A 20,629-nucleotide genomic window follows, 5' to 3' on the forward strand; every position below is an offset into this window, starting at 1 on the left:
TTTTTCTGAAACAAAGACATGTCAATTATTTAGAAAAACCAATTAAAAAATTTTAAATCATAGAAAGCCATTTTAGATAAGGGGTAGAATGCTACTCTAGAGCACATCTTGAGGCTGCAAATGCAGGATATTCATAAACAAGTCAATGCAGGAGGATTAAATTAAATATATTCTAAAAATACTTAATTGAATGTGATGTGTTGAAAGATAAATTGCATAAACTGTGCTAGTGTAAGACTGGCTAGAATAAATTGTATTTTTGCAAAAATCCTTCATATTATTAAACATTGAATATTTAAATATTTAAACAAGCAATTACTGTGTTTCATACAAATATTTCTGAGCACAAACATCTTGACTTTTGCTGACGAACATCTATAAATTGCTCTGCTGCTTATTATTTATATTTTCTGCTACCACCTGACAAAAATGAGTGACTTCCATTTAAAAGAGGCTGAACTGATTTGGCTAATTAGATACAGTAATATCAAGAGTAAAGAGTGTTTAATTGTCATATGTCCTGGATGGGACAATGAAATTCTTACTTACTGCAGCACAACAGAATATGTGAATATGTAAACATAGTACATTACGGGGGAAGAGAAAAAAAAGTTCAATAAACAAATATAGTGCAAATAACAAATAATAATATAGTATTTTGCAGTTCAGAGGTCAGAGCTTATTCGCTGTTGTGTTTAATAGCCTGATGGCTGTAGGGAAGAAGCTGTTCCTGACCTTGGATGTTACCGTTTTCAGGCTCCTGTACCATCTTCCTGATGGCAATGGTGAGATGAGTGTGTGGCCAGGATGGTGTGGGTCCTTGATGATTTTGGCTACCTTTGAGTCAGCGACTACGATAGATGGGGAGGTCGAAGCCAGTGATGGACTGAACAGTGGTCACAACTTTTTGTAATCTTTTTCACTCCTGGACATTCACATTGCCAAACCAGGCCACGAAGCAACCAATCAGAATGCTCTCTACCATGCACCTGTAGAAGTTTATCTATAAAAACTTTTGCAGTCAGTTTTTATGTTCCCTGCCAGTTTTCTTTCATAATCTATTTTTCCTTTCCTAATTAAGCCCTTTGTCCTCCTCTGCTGGTCTCTGAATTACTCCCAGTCCTCCGGTATGCTGCTTTTTCTGGCTAATTTGTACGCATCATCCTTCGCTTTGATACTATCCCTGATTTCCCTTGTTATCCACGGATGTACTACCTTCCCTGATTTATTCTTTTGCTAAACTGGGATGAACAATTTTTGTAGTTCATCCATGCAGTCTTTAAATGTCTTCCATTGCATATCCACCGTCAACCCTTTTAGAATTAATTGCCAGTCAATCTTGGCCAATTCACGTCTCATACTCTCAAAGTTACCTTTCTTTAAGTTCAGAACCATTGTTTCTGAATTAACAATGTCACTCTCCATCATAATGAAGAACTCAACCATATTATGGTCGCTCTTGCCCAAGGGGGCACGTACAACAAGACTGCTAACTAACCCTTCCTCATTACTCAATACCCAGTCTAAAATAGCCTGCTCTCTCGTTGGTTCCTCTACATGTTGATTTAGATAACTATCCCGCATACATTCCAAGAAATCTTCTTCCTCAGCACCCTTGCCAATTTGATTCACCCAATCTATATGTAGATTGAAGTCACCCATTATAACTGTTTTGCCTTTGTCGCACGTATTTCTAATTTCCTGTTTGATTCCATCTCCAACTCCACTACTACTGTTAGGTGGCCTATACACAACACCCACCAGTGTTTTCTGCCCCTTAGTGTTTCGCAGCTCTACCCATACCGATTCCACATCCTCCAAAGTAATATCCTTCCTTTCCATTGCGTTAATCTCCTCACTAATCAGCAACGCTACCCCACCTCCTTTTCCTTTCTCTCTATCCCTCCTGAATATTGAATATCCCTGGATGTTCAGCTCCCAGCCTTGGTCACCCTGGAGCCATGTCTCCGTGACACCAACTATATCATAGTCATTAATAGCTATCTGCACATTCAACTCATCCACCTTATTACGAATGCTCCTTGCATTGAGACACAAAGCCTTCAGACTTGTTTTTACAACACTCTTACCCCTTATACAATTATGTTGAAAAGTGGCCCTTTTTGATTTTTGCCCTGGTTTTGTCTGCCTGCCACTTTTACTTTTCACCTTGCTACCTATTGCTTCTACCCTCATTTTACACCCCTCTGTCTCTACGCCCACACATTTAAGAAACCCTTTCCCTTTAACACCATCCTCCACTATCCCATTCGACACCCCACCCCCCTTATTCAGTTTAAAACCACCCGTGTAGCAGTGGCACACCTGCCTGCCAGAATGCTGGTCCCACACCTGTTAAGATGCAATCCGTCCCTTTTGTACAGTTCCCCCTTACACCAAAACAGATCCCAGTGATCTAAGAATCTAAATCCCTGCCCCGTGCACCAGTTCCTCAGCCACACGTTCAGGTCCCGTATCTCCCTGTTCCTGCTCTCGCCAGCACGAGGAACTGGAAGCAAACCGGAGATAACAACCCTGGAGGTCCTGCTTTTCAGCATTTTTCCGAGCTCTCTAAAGTCACGCTGCAGAATATTCATCCCCTTCTTTCCGACATCATTTGTGCCGACATGCACTACCACTTCCGGATGTTCACCTTCGCCCTTGAGGATTTTCTGCACTCTGTCCGTGACATCCTGGATCCTGGCACCAGGAAGGCAGCACACCATCCTCGCATCCCGTCTGTTGCCGCAGAAACCCCTGTCCGTACCTCTCACAATAGAGTCTCCCACTACAATGGCGTTGCCTGCCTTAGGCCTTTTTGGTTTTGGCTCAACAGCCCTATTCGCATCGCAAGCCAGTCCGCCGCTCAGTGCAAACACGTCTTCTGTCCCGACAGCTTCTAAGTGGGTGAACCTGTTCACAAGAGGTACAACACCCGGGGACGTTGGCATTCGATGCTTCCCTCCCTTTCTCACTGTCTCCCACCTTCTCTCTTCCAGTACCTCCTCTTAGATGCAATTCAAACTGCTATCCCTCCTTTTGCAGAGAGCTGTGCAGCTTGCTATCTCTATGGTAATAACGTCAATGACCAATGACCACCATTTGAATTTGTTACCGTATAGAAGTCTCCAGGCTGGTTAGAGCTGTTTTGCCTCACAGATGGGAGGGAATGTAGCATCTCTCATCACATCCAAGATCAGTGAGACTAGGATCAAGTTGCTGCTAATAGAAATGGCTGCACTCACACACCAGCCACTTCGATATATTTGCTTACCTCAATTCACCTAGCAGCGCTCAGAGGAAGCCTCTCCATCTTGAGCTGTGGGGTAATTAATGGCAGAGAAAGTGCCAAAGGAGAGGCAACAACATTGACAGGTTCTCAGTACCCAGGCTCCTGGCCAGCAGTTGTGAGAACAGACGTTTGATGTACTCTCTCCATTACAAAATCTTCAACATCTTTGACCTCTACTTAAAAAAAAACACCATTGCAATTTCACTGATCATAGACCAATTGCCCTCGTCAATTTAATCACTGAAGAGAGGATGGGTGTTAAATTCAACGTTCACCAAACAAGGGCCCCTACCAACCAGCTCAGGTTATACACCATTCTCTGACAATAAATATCCTTAAAAAGGCCTACAAAAAGGGGACTAATACCCAAATCTTAGAAATCATCTCTCAAAGGCAGACATTGATGATGAAATTCACCAGTGCCTTCAGTTGCACCAGACAGTCTTCCACCATCTTAGGAAAAGTGTTTGGGAATTAAGGCCTAAACCCCAACACAAAACCTGTTGACTACCAGCTGGCAGTGGCCTGTGCCTTTCAGATTGTTTATGAGACTTGGACAACTTCAAAGCAGTGGGAAAATACCATCCATGCTGTCACTGCAAAATCCACTGGCGGCACAAGTAGACCAATATCAGTATACTCTCCCAGGCCTGAATGATGCTCAGCCATTTGCAATGGCCAAGGGTAGAATCCCAAAACAGATTCTAATCTGAACTCAGTCACAAGAAGATATACTTTATCTACAGAGGATTGAAAACCTTGTTGCAAAGCTGCAACATTTTCATTGACAATCTGGATATCATTGGCCCTCAACCTCTTAGAGAAGAATGTGAGCTCACAGCAGGCCAACATAATGAGCAGGACCCCAACACCTCCCTACCCATAACCCACCCATCCTGCCAATCACTGCCTTTCAATACCCCTGCTGAAATCTGGCAATCTCACATTTATTTCACTAGCCATTGCACAATCCACAGAAGTGAAATGGAACCAAGTTGTCCTCAATTCTAAGAGACTGCCTACAAATAGGAAGTACAATCCAATATGACAAACAAAATGCATATATCTAAGTAATCATGATAGGGCCTGCAATCCAAAAATATTTCAACATTTTCTAAATTTCCTTCACACTTCACACATTTTAACATAGAAAATAGGTGCAGGAGGAGGCCATTCGGCCCTTCGGCCAGTTATGAAAATGAGCCTGAATATATATAATGGCTATTTTCTTGTTCCACACCAATTACAAGTGGTAGCTTAATGTAGGAAATCATGTATTACCTCTATGTTTAGCCCCTCAGAATGCAAGTTTTTGATGAAGAATGTAAACGCTTGTTCCCAGACTGGTGCACTTGTATTGTAGCAAATCTGCAAATTCAGAATTGTGTGTTAATTCAACTCTCACTCAATAATTAACATTTTTTTAAATAGTTACTTGATTTACTTAAATTGCTAAACAGTGGCATGAACATTCCAGTGACAAGGAAAGGACTATCTAATGAATAAGTCATTAATCGGAGTCACAGTTAAACAGTAAAGGGCCTGTCCCACTGGGACGATCTATTCCGCTAGTTCTGGCGAGTTTGCCCTCGACTCATACTCGCAGCATGGTCGACACGAGGTCTTAGGAGGTCTTCGTAACTCTCCTACATGCTCAAGAGTGGTCTCTGCGTACTCGAGGCCTCAGCTAGGTCGCGACGTTTTTTTCAATATGTTAAAAAATGCCCGCAAGTAAAAAAAGGTCGCCATGGAAAAAATAGATACTTTATTTACTCGTAGGTTTAGTCATAGTAGGTCGGCATGTTAGTCGTAGGTAATCGAGCGTAGTCTAAAGGGCCTGTCCCACTTTCACGACCTAATTCAGGACCTCTGCCGAGTTTGCCCTTGACTCATACTCGTAGCATGGTCGTCATGAGGTCATAGGTAGGTCGTGATGCTAGTCGTAGGTACTCGTGGCATCAAGCAGGTCGGGGCGTTTTTCTAGCCTGATGAAAAATGTCCACGAGTAAAAAAGGTCGAGAATTAGGTTGTGAAAGTGGGACAGGCCCTTTAGGTAGTCGAAGGTAGTCGTAGATAGTCTTCATCATAGTCGAAGGGAGGTCGAAGGAGATCGAAGGAGGTCGTCTTCACTCTCCACTGTCCAATTTTCCCGAAGTTAGTCGTAGCTGGTCTTCAACATAGTCGAAGGAGGTCTTTAACGTCATTTTTTCAAACTCTTCTAAACTTGCCAATTAGGTCGCCCAAGTGGGACAGTCCTTTACATATCATGCACAATCTTTGAAAGGATCAAGTTTTAAAAGCTTAATAAGTACATAAATTACCTGACATTGCAATTTCAAAAAAGCACTTGTCAAAGGTGCCAAGGGTGGTGGTGGAGGCAGATATGATAGTGGCGTTTAGGAAGAATTTAGATAGGCACATAGATTTGCAGGGTATGGAGGGATATGGATTACTTGCAGGCAGATGAGATCAGTTCAGCTAGGCATCATGTTCAGCACAAACATTGTGGGTCGAAGGGCCGATTCCTTTTATATTTTCTATGTTTAGGGTCATACCTGATTCCTTGGAGCTGTGAGGCAACAGCACTTTCTGCTGAACTACTGTGCTCCATATAAAAATTATTCTGGTGTTAAGAATTCTGAGAAATTCAACTCAATTAATTTATATTATCGTTATATGACTTTTTACACAAATGAACAGTTCTGAAAATGGATATCACATACCTTACTTTCTTGCATGATATTTTCAACCACAAGCTGAACAGAGCAGCTAGGTTCCAGGTTTGTTTTCTTTATTGACTATGAATGGAAAAAAAAGCACAATCCTCAGCAAAATCTCAATTTCCCTCATCAACCAACCTTACTCCCAGCTGCACTTGATGCCCTGAGCTCTTGATGTCCTTCACTCTTGTTGCCCTTCACTCTTGATGCCCTTCACTCTTTATATCACAGTTTCAAAAGCATCCTGCTTTCCGGACCTCCGTTTCTCCGCAGACTACATATTCCAATCAACGAGCGAGTTCCTGTCTAATATTATTAAAGTTAGCCTTGCCCCATTTCAAAATTTTAAAATGCGGGTTTAAAATGCCTTGTTTCTCCAGCCTATTCACAGGTAAAGGAAAGCCGTTTATTTTATATATAAATTTGCTTCTTTAATCTAAATTTCACGTTGCAAAAATGTCATTATGTAAATATACGAACCGGCAGTATTTTTCCTGCCGATATGAGGTTTAAATTCACAGCAAATGCAACGTTCCAAACCAGCGCGTTCCACAAAAACCCACTCGCAAGATGATTAAAATGGCCATTAATTTACGGGAATTAAACACTAAATTCCTTCCATTTGGCCTATAAATTAATGACATTGAGATTTAAAAATCATGTCATATTCTGAATTATTGTGTGAATATTATTTGAACCATTAAGGCCATTTAAAAATGTTAACTTTTTCTTAAGAAATGGATAGATGTTTAGATCTAGCAATTGAATTTTGTAATTAGCTACAATTGGGTAACTAACTAATTATATGGTCATCCAAGTAAGATTGTTTCATATTTGTTTCAGAATGCGTCAATCTACAATAATTGAAAATTTCATTCAGGTCTCTTAATTTTTAAGAAAGTTATGGGTTTTTGACTGTCCTTGATCACAGCTTTTGGGTTAAGTCAATGGAAAAGCAATAGGGAACAAGGTGCTAATTTCAGAGCATGAAAATGGCCATAACTTTTTTAATACTGAAAGTGAATTAGGTGTCAAATTAAACTTATTTTTATGCTTTATCTGATGGGATAAATTGCAGACTTGAATTTTTAAATCTCAAAATTTTGTAACATTGATCCCAAAACGCTTGCCCACAGACTTCAGTCACTTGCCCATCCCAATATCCTATGAGTAGATCAAGCTTTGTCTTTTCACATGTAATACCATAATATGTCCTTTATATATAGCCTGAAAGAAGCTCATGGAAGGACTGTTGAGAAGACTTATAACAGCAGGGAAGAAGCTGTTCCTGAGCCTGGAGATGTGTGCTTTTAAGCTTCTGTATCTTCTGTTCAACTGGAAAATGGAGAAGGAGGAAAGATTTGGGTGGGAAAGAACCTAAATTATGTTAGCTGCTTCCCTAAGCCAGTGTGAAGTGTTGTAGATGGAGTTAATAATGGGGAATCGGATCTGCGTGATGCACTGGTTTATATCCACTACTGTCTGCACTCTCTTGCAATCTTGGGCCGATCTGTTCCCAAAGCAAGCTGAGATGCAAACTGACAATATGCTTTTTAGGAGACATCTGTAGAAGTTGGTAAGAGACATTGTTGACATGCCAAGTTACCTCAGTTTTCTGAGGATGTAGAGGTGTCAGTGTGCTCTTTTGAAGTGGCTTCTTTGTTGTTGGACCTTGACAGATTGTTGGTGACGTTCTTTTCACTGTCTATGTGTAGTGTACGTATAATTTATGTTTTATGTGTTTGTCCAATCTAAGGGCCTACGATGCTGTTGCAATCAACATTTTAATTGTAGTTGGACCTCACCATACTTGTGCACATGATAATAAACTTGACTTGAACTGTAACTGTGGAGCTCAGATATCATCCACAGTGAAGATACACACAAAATGCTGGAGCAACTCAGCGGGACTGGCAGTATCTCAGAATGAATGGGTGATGTTTCGGGTCGGGACCCTTCTTCACTGAGCGACCCCAATTATTTACAATATATATATTGTCGCGCCGCCCTTGTACTTTGACCTCGACTTCGGGAGGGAAATGGAATGCAGGGGAGAGACAAGAACTTTGCCTTCCATCACAGTGAGGAGGAGAGCCACTGTGATGGATGTTTATGTGAAATAGTGTTGGTGTGTGTTTTGGTTCTTTTATTGTATTGTATGGCTGCAGAAACTACATTTCGTTTGAACCTCATGTGAGGTTCAAATGACAAATAAAGGTATTGTATTGTATTGTATTAATGATTTAGATGAGGGAATTAGATGAAGATGTGACATCTTCAAATTTGTGGATGACACAAAGCTGGGTGGCAGTGTGAGCTGTGAGGAGGATGCTGAAGCTGCAGGGTGACTTGGATGGGTTGGGTGAGTGGGCAGATGCATGGCAGATGCAGTATAATGTGGATAAATGTGAGGTTATCCATTTTGGTGGCAAAAACAGGAAGGCAGATTATTATCTGAATGGTGTCAGAATAGGAAACTGGGAGGTGCAATGGGACCTGGGTGTGCTTGTACATCAGTCACTGAAAGTAAACATGCAGGTATAGCAGGCAGTGAAGAAAGCTAATAGCATGTTGGCCTTCATTGCAAGAGGATTTGAGTTTAGGAGTAAGGAGGCCCTACTGCAGTTGTACAGGGCCCTGGTGAGACCGCCCCTGGAGTATTGTGTGCAATTTTGGTCTCTTAAGTTGAGAGCGTGCAGCATAGGTTCACCAGGTTAATTCCCGGGGTGGCGGGACTGACATAAGATGAAAGAGTGGGTCGACTATGCTTGTATTCACTGGAATTTAGAAGGATGAGAGGGTATCTTATATAGAAACATATAAAATTCTTAATGGATTGGACAGGCTAGTTGCAGGAAAAATGTTCCTGATGTTGGGGGAGTCCAGAACCAGAGGTCACAGATTAAGAATAAGGGGTAGGTCATTTAGGACTGAGATGAGGAAAAACTTTTTCACGCAGAGAGTTGTGAATCTGTGGATTTCTCTGCCACACAAGGCAGTGGAGGTCAATTCACTGGAAGTTTTCAAGAGAGTTAGATTTTGCTCTTAGGGCTAAATCAAGGGATATGCAATTTGGTGTAATAAAACAATATATCAGGAGCCTATAGCTAGGACAAAGATAAATGGAAACCTATCAAAAAGGATCCAGTTAGAGAGGGGCACAAGACAAGGATGCTGCCTTTCTCCTACTCTCTTTGTTTTGTACATTGAACCCTTAGCACAAGCAATAAGGCAGAGAAGACCTGCAGGGGTCAAAATAGGGGGGAAAGAACATATCATTGGTCTTTTCGCTGATGATGTCATTATTTTTCTTGAACGACCAGATATATGTCTCCCAAATCTAATGAACCTATTTGAAACATAAGGATACTACTCAGGGTATAAACTGAATATAACAAAAACACAAATTCTTTCATTCAATTATTCTCCATCCCAACAAATCAGAGATGCATATAATCTGAAATGGAATTCTAAAACGATGCAGTATCGTGGTGTAACTATAACCAAAACACTTTCCAACATGTTTGAAACTAATTATAACAAAATTGAAGAAAACATCAAAAAAGGATGTTGAAAGGTGGTCTACCATTCCTCTAGACTTCAGTGCCAGAATACAAATGATAAAAATGAATATCCTACCTAAACTACTATATTTATTCCAATCTCTACCAATTAACGTTCCCCAAGACAAATTCATAGATGATCTCTAGATTCATTGGAATAGCAAAAAAACAAGAATAAAACTAACAACACTTCAACTGCCGAAAAGCAAGGGTGGAATGGCTTTACCAAACTGAGGAAATACTTTTATGCAGCTCAACTCAGACCTCTGGCTTGTTGGTGTAGAGCTGATTATGAATCTCAATGGAAAGAAATGGAAAGGAAAATACAGGGTTACCAGACCCAGATTTTAGTGGGAGACAAATATCTGAGAGGAGCTTTGAGACAAGCTATGGATCAATAGTAGCATTTACGTTAGAAATATGGAATGTTATAGTGGAAAAATACAAATTAAAAAGAGGGGTTCACGCATTGAAGTGGTTTGCATATGACTCAAAGTTTAAGCCAGGGGTGTATGATTCAAAATTCAAACAATGGGCACAAAAAGGCACAAAATGGCATAACGGTAATATATACAGTTTCAGAAAATGGCGAGTTTATGAGCTTCCAAGATTTAAAGTCAAAGTACGGTCTTGAAAACAAAGATTTTTTTAGTTACTTGCAATTAAGAGACTACTTTACTAAAGAGATAAGGCCAGAACTAGATGAAACTTCAAATAATGTGATCAAGGTGATTGTGGATGCATACAACAGAAGGGGTCTTGGGTCATCTGCTTTCTACCAAGCTCTGGTGGGAAGCGGGGGAGAATCAACGCTCTACATAAAAATAAAATGGGAAGCAGAATCAAAGATTCAAATAACAGAAGAAGAATGGTATCAAATGTGTGAAACACAATGTTCATCCACAAGCTCACTAGTATGGAAAGATTTTTGCTGGAAGAATCTATCTCGCTTTTTTATAACATCCAAAATAAAAAGCAGACAACTTGCTGTACAACAACACTGTTGGAGCCTGTGCGGGAGTATGGAAGCATATTTTCTGGAACTGTGTAAAGATAAGGCCATACTGGGAAAATGTTAACGTAGTTGTTAAAAATATCTTGGGTTATAAAATCCCAAATACCTGCCCTGTGATGTATCTGGGGCACATTAAAGATATTGTAAAGATAGAGGATACCTATTTGATTAAAGTTTTGCTTGCAGCAAGTAAGAAGGCCATTACCAGGCAGTGGCTTAACGAAAAAAGTCCAAAACAGGAACAGTGGTTAGAAATTGTGCGAGACATCTTTACTATGGAGAAACTGACATATTCCTTGAGAGTCAAGGAGAATTCATTTGAGAAGATCTGGGAAAAATGGACCGTTTATTTGAGCCATGACCAACTAGATAAATGCCGAGCTATTTATGGGAAGATTGTGTTATATAGAAATAGATGGTATGTTTGTGTGAATATTTAAATATCTCCAGATAACTAATCAATGTAACGTTTTTTTTGATTTGGTAAGTGAAACACACGGTCTTATAACAATTTTTTATTTATTTACTTCTTTTTTTTCCCCTATCTATTTATTTTTTTTATTTTGATTGTTGTTTTTCTTATTTTGTTTTATTTATGGTGATGGTGCTGCACTGTTTTGTATATATCTCTCTGTGAAAAATCAATAAAAATTTAAGTGAAAAAAAAAAATCAAAGGATATGGGGAAAAAGCAGAAACGGGATACTGATTTTAGATGACCAGCCATGATCATATTGCTGGCTCGATGGGCCGAATGGCCTACTCCTGCACCTGTTTTTCTATGTTTCTAAACCATGCCCACACATTTGGATGATTAATGTCTAATAACAAGATATCCGCCTGCATATCTGAATAGAACATAATCATTACAGTGTCTAAAGGTATTATCAGATTTCTGCAATCTGTTTGCTGAAACGTCGAAGTGCGTACCAATGGCCCAACCAGTGTTACTAGAGGATTGGCCTTACAAGCAGGGCAAAGGTTTCCAACAAGGGTCTTTTCCTCTTATTTAGTCCTATTTGCGCATGACGTTGTCAATGATGTACCGCTGAATCATGGTTTGCTGAGGAACAAACTAATCTTCACAGCAGAAGCTCTTTAAAAAAATGGCAGCCTTAGCATTTAAGGTGCAGGGTGCTGTATAAGAAAATGGGCAGTGGTATAGCAGGGAAAATGGTTGGAAACACTCTTCATGAGAAACACCAGAGATCCTTTCCACAGGATACTCCATCAGCAGCGTGACGGACCCGGGGCTGGAGCCTACTGATCAGATCTAGTTGCATGGTGGGAAGTTAGAGACAAGTGCAAAGCAATTACATGGATTGGTGCTTTGAGTAAACATACAGTTTTCCAGAACTATGTAATGGGAGAACAGAGGAAAATATGAAGCAGGTCTCATGAGTGTATCCCTGGGATATTAGTGACACGCCTGCTATGAGTCAGCAAAGATCTAATGGGGATAGTGTGTTGGCACCAGTGTAGTAGTGTTGGATTGTGATTTTCTATTCAATCTTTGCATTGAACATCAAGTTTTGAACTTGAAATGATGATTTCTGACATTTATTGTAATAACGTCCATTTAAAAGCCATGGCAAATGAATTGCATTGTCCCATTCATGGTGCATATGACAATCAAACCGTGAACTAACACAACAAAATTACCTTGATGTATTTTGGCTTGCTCTTTTTCTTTATGCTGTATTCATTGTTTGTATATTCAAACTGATTTCTCTTGAACAAAAACAAATTATATTATTCAACATACATAAGAAAATAAAGCCAAATTTCAGTTGGAATATATTCTGTTAATACACAGAGCAGTGAAAACCCAGAGACTAAACTCTAGTGGCAGAGTTCTGTGCTCCAAAGTAATCTGAATAGATTAAAGTTATCAATAATGCAAAAGAAGCTGTGGAGAGATTAACATATAGAGGTACTGACTGTAGCGAATGTGGGAAAAGATATTAATCTATAACATTGCTTAAATTTGGAAGAAATTAGACTCCTCCTAATAGACAAACAAGACCAATTCTTAATGAGTTGGTCCCCATTTATCGATTTCTTGGATTCATGTGGTGACATAGTATCATGAAAACTAAAAGTTTCAGGTATGGGTGAAAGATGATTCAGAATATTAAAAATTCATCTCTTTGTGGCGACTGAATAATCTCCCTCCTGCTTTCCTTCTTCACTTATTCCTTTTTTCACTTTTTCTTTATCTGTTTTTACTCACGTTCACTAGTCTATCCTTCACTTTTCACAACCTGTTTTTCCTCTTTTCTCATTTCTCTCTTTAAAAAAAAAGGAAGTTGTACAGAGAATGTAATATGTTAACATAATTTTTGTACCAATGTATTTTATTTTTAAAAATAAATAAATAAATATACATTTAAAAAAATTTGCTTAAATTAGTAGGAATAGGACAAGCACACAAAGTTCAAGTCATAAGTGACAGGAGCAAAATTAGGCCATTTGGCCCAACAAGTCGACCTTGCCATTCAATCATGGCTGATCTATCTCTCCCTCCTAACCTCATTCTCCTGCGTTCTCCCCATATCCCTTGACACTCATACTAATTAATAATCTATTCATCTCTGCCTTAAAAAGATCCATTGACGTCCTCCACAGCCTTCTGTGGCAATGAATTCCACAGATTCACCACCTTCTGACTAGAGAAATTCATCGTCATCTGCTTCCTAACGGAGTGTCCTTTAATTCATTCAATCCTCATTAAATGCAATTTCTGGACAAATATCAAAAGGAGTTTTTCCCCACGCGTGGCATGATTAAACTTGAAAAGGACTTCTTCGTGGAGACGGAAGCTCCACAATAGTTCAAGAGACCATTGAGGAAAAAAAGGATGCAGATAGTGTTACTGGAGTCAATTAAGAAAGGCTGAAAGAAATGTTTTTATTAATAATCAATGTTACAATTTAATTCTCTTGCCCATTCTTCTTCCACAAAGACATAACACATTGTTATATTTTATCTTCACATCTTAATTCATGCCTTTTAATATTTATTGGGTGTACTTTTACTGCATATTTATCTCTGTTTTCAATAAGTTATTTTGTTAATTCGGTATCATTTAAGAAGAATTGTCCAAATATGATTGATCCCCTCTTTCATGCCTTTTATTGCTTATTTTTTTTAAATATTTGGATGCAACAATTTCAAGTTTCAAATTAAAAATCTTTTTTTGTAAATTTGTGGACCACCAGGAGCTTGACAAAGCTGTGCACTTCCAATTCAATTATTGCTTGAGACGAGGCCAGATTGTCCACTTGATGTCTACTCATGGGATCTACTACATGCTGAACACTAGTGCATAGGGTGGGATGGGGTGTCTGTGGACACACCCACCCTCACCTCATCTCACATAGAGCATACTGATGATGTAATAGTATTTTCTCAGATGACTAATAGGGAAACCCTTGGCCATGGTTCTTGGGTGTGTCAATTATTATGCTAGGGAAGGCGCTTATAACTATATCCACTACAAATAGGGACGCAGCTGAGATATGTCAGTGTGGGTTTTCATGTCGGATAAGAAAACCATGTACAGATTTACCATTTTCAAATAAATGTAAAAATTAACTAAATCTATCAGAACCACAGTTGCTTATTTTCGGAGCAAAAAGATGGCGATGGATTGCTTTTAACAATATTAATTTTTTAAATTAATTTTTTAATATTTATTTTATTAGAAACAATTGTACAAAGAGAAAGTAATCAACATAACAGTTATACAATTTTCGTACTGCTTCAATTTTAACATTTTATAAACTAATAGCTAAATCTGAAAAAGGAAAAAGGAAAACGAGGGAAAGAAAGAAATTAAAAAGAAGAAAGAATTTCGAGAAAGATACGAAAAAGAAAAACCCAGAACTAACCCCAGAAGAAGTGAAAGAAGCGGAGATATATCCCACTGCCCTTCCATATGCCCGCTCACCCGACCCTAGCGTCGGTTTTGAGTTTGTGTTCAACCATTATGTTGTTGAAGAAATTCAATAAAAGGAGACCATATTTTGGAAAATTGACCTGGTTTTTCTAGATGTAGAGTCTCGGTCATTTCTGTAATCCACATCTTCACTGTGGGGACTGTTATCTTTTTCCATAATTTAAGTATACGTTTTTTCGCAGTTATTCAACCATAGTCAAGGAAGCGTCTTTGAGATATCATTAGATTAGGGCAGCCCTCTGACATTCCTAATATTATTAGTTTTGCATCTGGCTCCAATTGAATTTGAAATGTTTTAGAAATTATATTGAATATTTCCGTCCAGAAGTTTTGTAATTATATACAGGATACAAAAGAATGTTAGGGTGGCTTCTTGCCTATGCAATACTTTAAATTGTATCAGGCAGATGCCTAGCATTTAAATGGGAACAGTAGTGGTATGTATTGTTAGGTCTATCTTGAAGACATATAAAATTCCCCGGAAATATATCTTTCGAAATGGATTAAAGGCCGATAAATCCCCAGAACCCAGCTCATCCTTTCAAAACCCATGCTGGAGTAGTTCCGCCTATAAATCTCTGGAGAGGGTGGGGTGTCAGAGTATTTAGAAGATAGTGTTATAAATGACAAAGATATCAACTTACTAAATGTTTCGAGGATGTAACTGCAGTATGGCATGGGGTCTATTAAGGCTTTCGACAAGGTCCCACAGTATACAAACGTCTAATATATCTGGACCCATAAGAGGACAGTCTCGTGTATATGTTTTCAAGTGATCTTGGAGTTGAAGGAATCTAAAAAAATTATTGGCATTCAAGTCATATTTCTCTTTTAGTTCTTGAAAAGACGAGAGAGTCCCCTTTTTATAGAGGTCTCCCACAGTATTGATCCCCAGGTTCTTCCATTGAACAAACACCACATCTAAAGTAGACGGTTTAAACGAGGAATTATTTGCAATAGGAAGAAGGAGAGAGATATTTCTCAATTTAAGACTGAACTTCAGCTGTTTCCAGATATGGATGGTACTCTGTATTATCGGATTTTGCTCATACGTTGACTTATTCAAATGTATTGGAGATAGGAGGATCGAGCCTATACTAAAAGGCAAACAATCTTCCCTCTCCATTTTTACCCAATTTACATGTTGACATGTATCGTCCAACCAGAAAGTTATATTTTTAATATTGCCCAGTAATAAAAAAGAAAATTAGCTAATCCTCCATTTTCTTTGGATTTGCACAAATATCTTTTGTGTATTCTGTGGGTTTTGTAGTCCCAAATAAAGTTAGTGACAATAGAGTCAATTTAAAAAAAAAAAAGCTTTTAGGGAGAGCTTTTAGGGAGATATATCGGTATTGATTGGAATAAGTATAAAAGTTGCGGAAGGAAAATAATCTTTATGGCATTTAATCTACCAATAAGGGAGATAGGAAATGTTTTCCAAAATTGGATGTAGGCATATAATTTAGTGATTAATGGTGAGAAGTTTATTTTAAACAGAGAGGAATACCTTTGTCACGTAAATTCCAAGATATCTGAACTTTTCAGTAACGATTCTGAAAGGAAATTGTTGGCGTTGAGAAGGGTCTTGTTCTTTTATTGGCATGATTACACTTTTGTTCCAATTTATTCTGTATCCAGAAAAAGAACCAAGTTATTCTATAATGTTTAGAACATTTAGAATACTAACTTGGTGATTAGTAATGTATAAAAGTACATCATCTGCATATAATGAGATTTTATTGGGTATATTTGGTATTATATCCATAAATGCCTGAATGGGACCTGATACTCTCGGCAAGAGGTTTTATGGCGAAAGCAAATAACATTGGAGAAAGAGCACATCCTTGTCTGTTACCCCTAGATAAATAAAATTTAGGTGAAAGCATTTGATTTGTCAGTATTCTAGCTGTCGGATTAGTGTATAAAAGCTTCACCCATAAAGTAAAGTTTTCTCCGAATTGGAATTTTTCCAAGACTGTGAAAAGATAAGACCATTCCACTTGGTTGAAAGCTTTTTCTGCATCTAGAGAAATAATTGATAGATCTTCATTTGGCATTCTCTGCGAATATATTATGTTAAACAAACGTCTCAAATTATAAAACGAGTGTCGTTTACGTATAAACCCAGTTTGATCTGGATGTATTAGTTTACCGATAACTAGGCTTAATCTACGAGCCAAAGTCTTAGCTAGTATCTTCTGATCCCTATTTAAAAGGGCTATTGCCCTATAGGATCCAGGCTCCTCGAGATTTTTAACTTTTTTTGGAATTAAAGTAATAGTTGATTCAGCAAGAATTTGTGGTAAAGTCTGTTCTTTAAATGCTTGAATGTAAAGGGCTTGTAAGCGTGGAGAAATTAAATCATTACATTTTTAATAAAATTCGTTATTAAGCCCATCCGGGCCAGGGTTTTTTCCACTTTTCAATGATTTAATAGTCTCTACAATGTCTTTTGTTGTTATCTCTTGGCCTAATTCATCCCATTCCCCCTCATTAAGAGATGGGAGATTGCAATTCTCAAGAAAGCTTTTCATCTGCAGAATCGACTGTTATTTTTGATGAATATAGTGTTTGGTAGAATTGTAAGAATCTTTCATTGATATCTTTAGGCAATGTAAGCATATCTCCTTGTTCTGATCTAATTTTGTGCATAGTACGGTCATTCTCTAATTTGCGAAGTTGGCGTGCTAGTAGCTTGTGTGGTTTATCACCAAATTCAACATTTTTTGTTTAGTATATTGAAATACCCTAATAATTTTTGCTGAGACAATCTGGTTTAATTTAAATTTTAGTGCAGCTATCTTATTATGTATTGCACTGGTTGGGTCAGCCGCATTTTCTAGGTCTAACTGTTTTAAGTCCACCAAACTAAGTGGACTTGGCATCTCCACCTCCTCAGTCTGTTAGGGTCAATAACCTCACCTCCTCCACTATAACACTGAAAATTTCTAGTCACCCACACTGCATATACGGATCCAACGCCATTATTATGTTTGCTGCACGGTATGGACTGATCAGCGACAACGATGGTCAGTACAGGGATGAGATCCGCACCTGACCACCTGGTTGCCAACAATACCTCGTCCTCTCCAAAAGACGAAGGAGATTATTGTTTTCAGGCAGACCAGAGGGGGCTGTCATACCGCCATCCATTTTCCAGCTCCTCGGAGTAATTCCAATTGTTCAGTGATCAAAAGGCACAGCAGCGCCTTTACTTCCTTAGGAGGCTCATTATTACCTTTATCTTGCTCAAGAAAGCCCACCTTCCCACCAGATCCTGACCAAAAGCTGTACCATGGTACAGCAGCTGCACTGCTGCAGACAGGAAGGCACTACAACGGGTGGTGAAAACCGCGCAGCACATCATCGGTGCCCCGCTCATGGATGCCCTTGGCTGGGAAGATTAAAGACCCCTCACACACCCAACATGGACTGTTTGCCCTCCTCCCATCAGGGAGGCACAGGAGCCTCAGGTCACGTGCTAGTAGATGAGGAAAAGCTTCTACAACAACAAAATCACACTGCTGAACTCGGAGTCCCGACGATTGATTTTTGTCCCTCTCCCCTTTGTTTAATCATTCTGTATTTCCTGATTATTCTGTATCTTCCCTCTTTCTATTTTTTTTTGTTTTTCTTTATGTACAACTACTACGGACTGACGCAAAACTGCATTTCGTTGTACTGATACTTGTATTTGTGCGATGACATTAAAGTTGAATTGAATTGAATTGAATCTGTTTTTCTAATTCCAATTGTTCAGCCTTATTTTTCTTGTTTTGAAAAGCTTGGTATGCGATAATACAACCTCTGACATTGGCTTTAAAAGTTTCTCACAGCAAAGATGGAGAAATACCGGGGGTGTCGTTTGTCTCAAAAAATGTTTTCATCCGTAGCTTCAGATAGTCACAACAACTTGCCTCAGCTAGTATTTGTGGATTAAATCTCCAAAATGGTTGTTTATTATACATTCCTTACAATTTTACTGAAAAAGTAAGAGAACAGTGATCCAAAATAATAATGTTGTGATATTTTGGGTGTAGGTAAAAGGGATAAGTTTGGCGTCAACCATGAAATAGTAATTCGTGTATAAACTTTATGAACACCTGAATAAAAAGAGTATTCTCTTCCAGACGGATTGGCAATCCTCCATACGTCTCTGTTTGTTTGTGTTGTTTATATAGATGTTAAAAGGTCACTCGATTTTGATGTACTTTTCCTTTGAAGTGCAGATTTATCCAAGTATTGATCTAATACGCATTTTAAATGTCCCCCAATTATCAAATTATGCTGACCAGTCTGAAATTGTATTAAATATTTTATTTAAAAAATTGGAGATATCGCAATTAGGAGTATAAATATTCACCATGGTCAATGGAGTTGAATATAATTCCCATTATATTATAATGTACCTGCCTTCCTTATCAGCTATAATGGAGTAATCTTTGAATGGTGTACCTTTACAAATTAGAATTGCTGTTTCTCTTGGTTTGAAAGAAAACGTAGAGTGATATAATTGTCCAATCCACCTATCCTTCAGTCTGTTGTGAGCTCCATTTTTGAGATGCGTCTCCTGAATAAATATTATATCAGTAATAATAGATTTTTAATGGGCTAATATTTTACCCCTTTTAATTGGTTCATTAACGCCCCTAACGTTCCAACTACAAAATGTGATTCCTCCTATTTTCCTAGCTACATCATCTTGCATTTTAAAGCTTACATAGTCTCTTTTGATTTAAATGGTCCAACACATTATTTGAAATATTTCCTTTAAATGCTGGGTGGGTGAGCCCTATCCGCATTTCTCCTTTCCCCCAGAGATATCTCCAAGAAAAATGTGCATTATAAAGATAGATGAGATATTTAGTAAAGAAATTAGAAAGTGAAAAAGAGAAACAACAAAAATCACAGCATATAAGAATGCTGCTGGTGAATACCACCCAACGGTGGTTAAGTTAATGAATGCTTCCGTAAAATAGATAATATTAGATTTAATTAAATTTAAATTTAATTTAATAGTGACTATTTCATGGTATAGGTTGAAATGAAAGTCACAGGAAGGGCGAGAACAATATTAAGCATAAACTGCAACAACACAAAATCTAGGGAGTATTGCTCCCTCAACTGTTCCAGGGTAATTTGCAAACAATAATGGTGTGCATCAAATAAATATTATTTTAAAATATTCTTCCGTAATAAATATTGTGTATATTTGCAAGTATATACAGATTTACTTACAGGCAGATGATACGCACTATCCAGATAAACAACCAGTACCGCGTTCGATTTGCAAGGTATAGTCTGCTTCAGAGCATTTTCCTATTGATGATAAGATAAGATTTTCCTATTTGACATGAACATAGAACAGTACAGCAACGGCCCTTCAGCCAACAATGTTTGTGCCAAACATGATGCTATGACCAACTTTTATCTGCCTATACACAATCGGAATGCCTCCATCCCTGCATATTCATGTGCCTATAAAGTATCTTAAATGCCACTATTGTATCTGCCTCCACCACCAACCCCTGCAGTGCATTCTTGGAACTCATCAACCTCTTAAAATAAAATGTTGCCCTGCACATCTCTTTTAAACTTTCCCCTCTCACCTTAAAACTATGCCCTGGAGTATTTGATATTTCAATCAAGGGAAAAAGGTTCTACCCTATCCATGGCTCTCAAAATTTTATGTACTTCTATCATGTCTCCCCACAACCTCTAGCATTCCACAGGAAATTATCCGTCTGTTCAACAACTTCTTTCACCTAATGCCCCCCTAATCCTGGCATAATTCTGGTAAACCTCTGCCTCCTACCCAAATCCTCTGCATCCTTCCAGTAATGGTGGACCAGCACTGCACGTAATATTCCAAATGTGGCTTAGCCAAAGTCCTATAAAGTTGCAACATGACTTCCTGGTTTTTATACTCTGTGCCCTGACCAATGAAGGCAAGCATACCACACGCTTTCTTTACCACTCCATCTACTTGTGTTGCCATTTTCAAGTAGTTATGGACTTGAACCCCAAAATCCCTCTGTACATCAATACTGTTCAGGGTGATCCATGACCCCAGCAA

At 38.5% G+C, this 20,629-nt stretch overlaps 1 protein-coding gene across 1 annotated transcript in view; it reads right to left on the reverse strand.

The window, feature by feature from the left end:
* Positions 1-20,629, reverse strand: part of LOC129699009 (extended synaptotagmin-3-like) — a 144,860-nt gene that overhangs the window by 21,986 nt on the left and 102,245 nt on the right. The window contains exons 12-15 of the mRNA XM_055638569.1: positions 19,792-19,872; positions 12,252-12,320; positions 6,016-6,090; positions 4,574-4,660 (exon numbers count right to left, since the gene is read on the reverse strand). Coding sequence (XP_055494544.1) covers positions 4,574-4,660; positions 6,016-6,090; positions 12,252-12,320; positions 19,792-19,872 — 312 coding nt within the window. The remainder of the gene's footprint in view (positions 1-4,573; positions 4,661-6,015; positions 6,091-12,251; positions 12,321-19,791; positions 19,873-20,629) is intronic.

The sequence above is a fragment of the Leucoraja erinacea genome, chromosome 7 (genome assembly GCF_028641065.1).
Source record: "Leucoraja erinacea ecotype New England chromosome 7, Leri_hhj_1, whole genome shotgun sequence".
In the NCBI taxonomy this organism is placed as follows: domain Eukaryota; kingdom Metazoa; phylum Chordata; class Chondrichthyes; order Rajiformes; family Rajidae; genus Leucoraja; species Leucoraja erinaceus.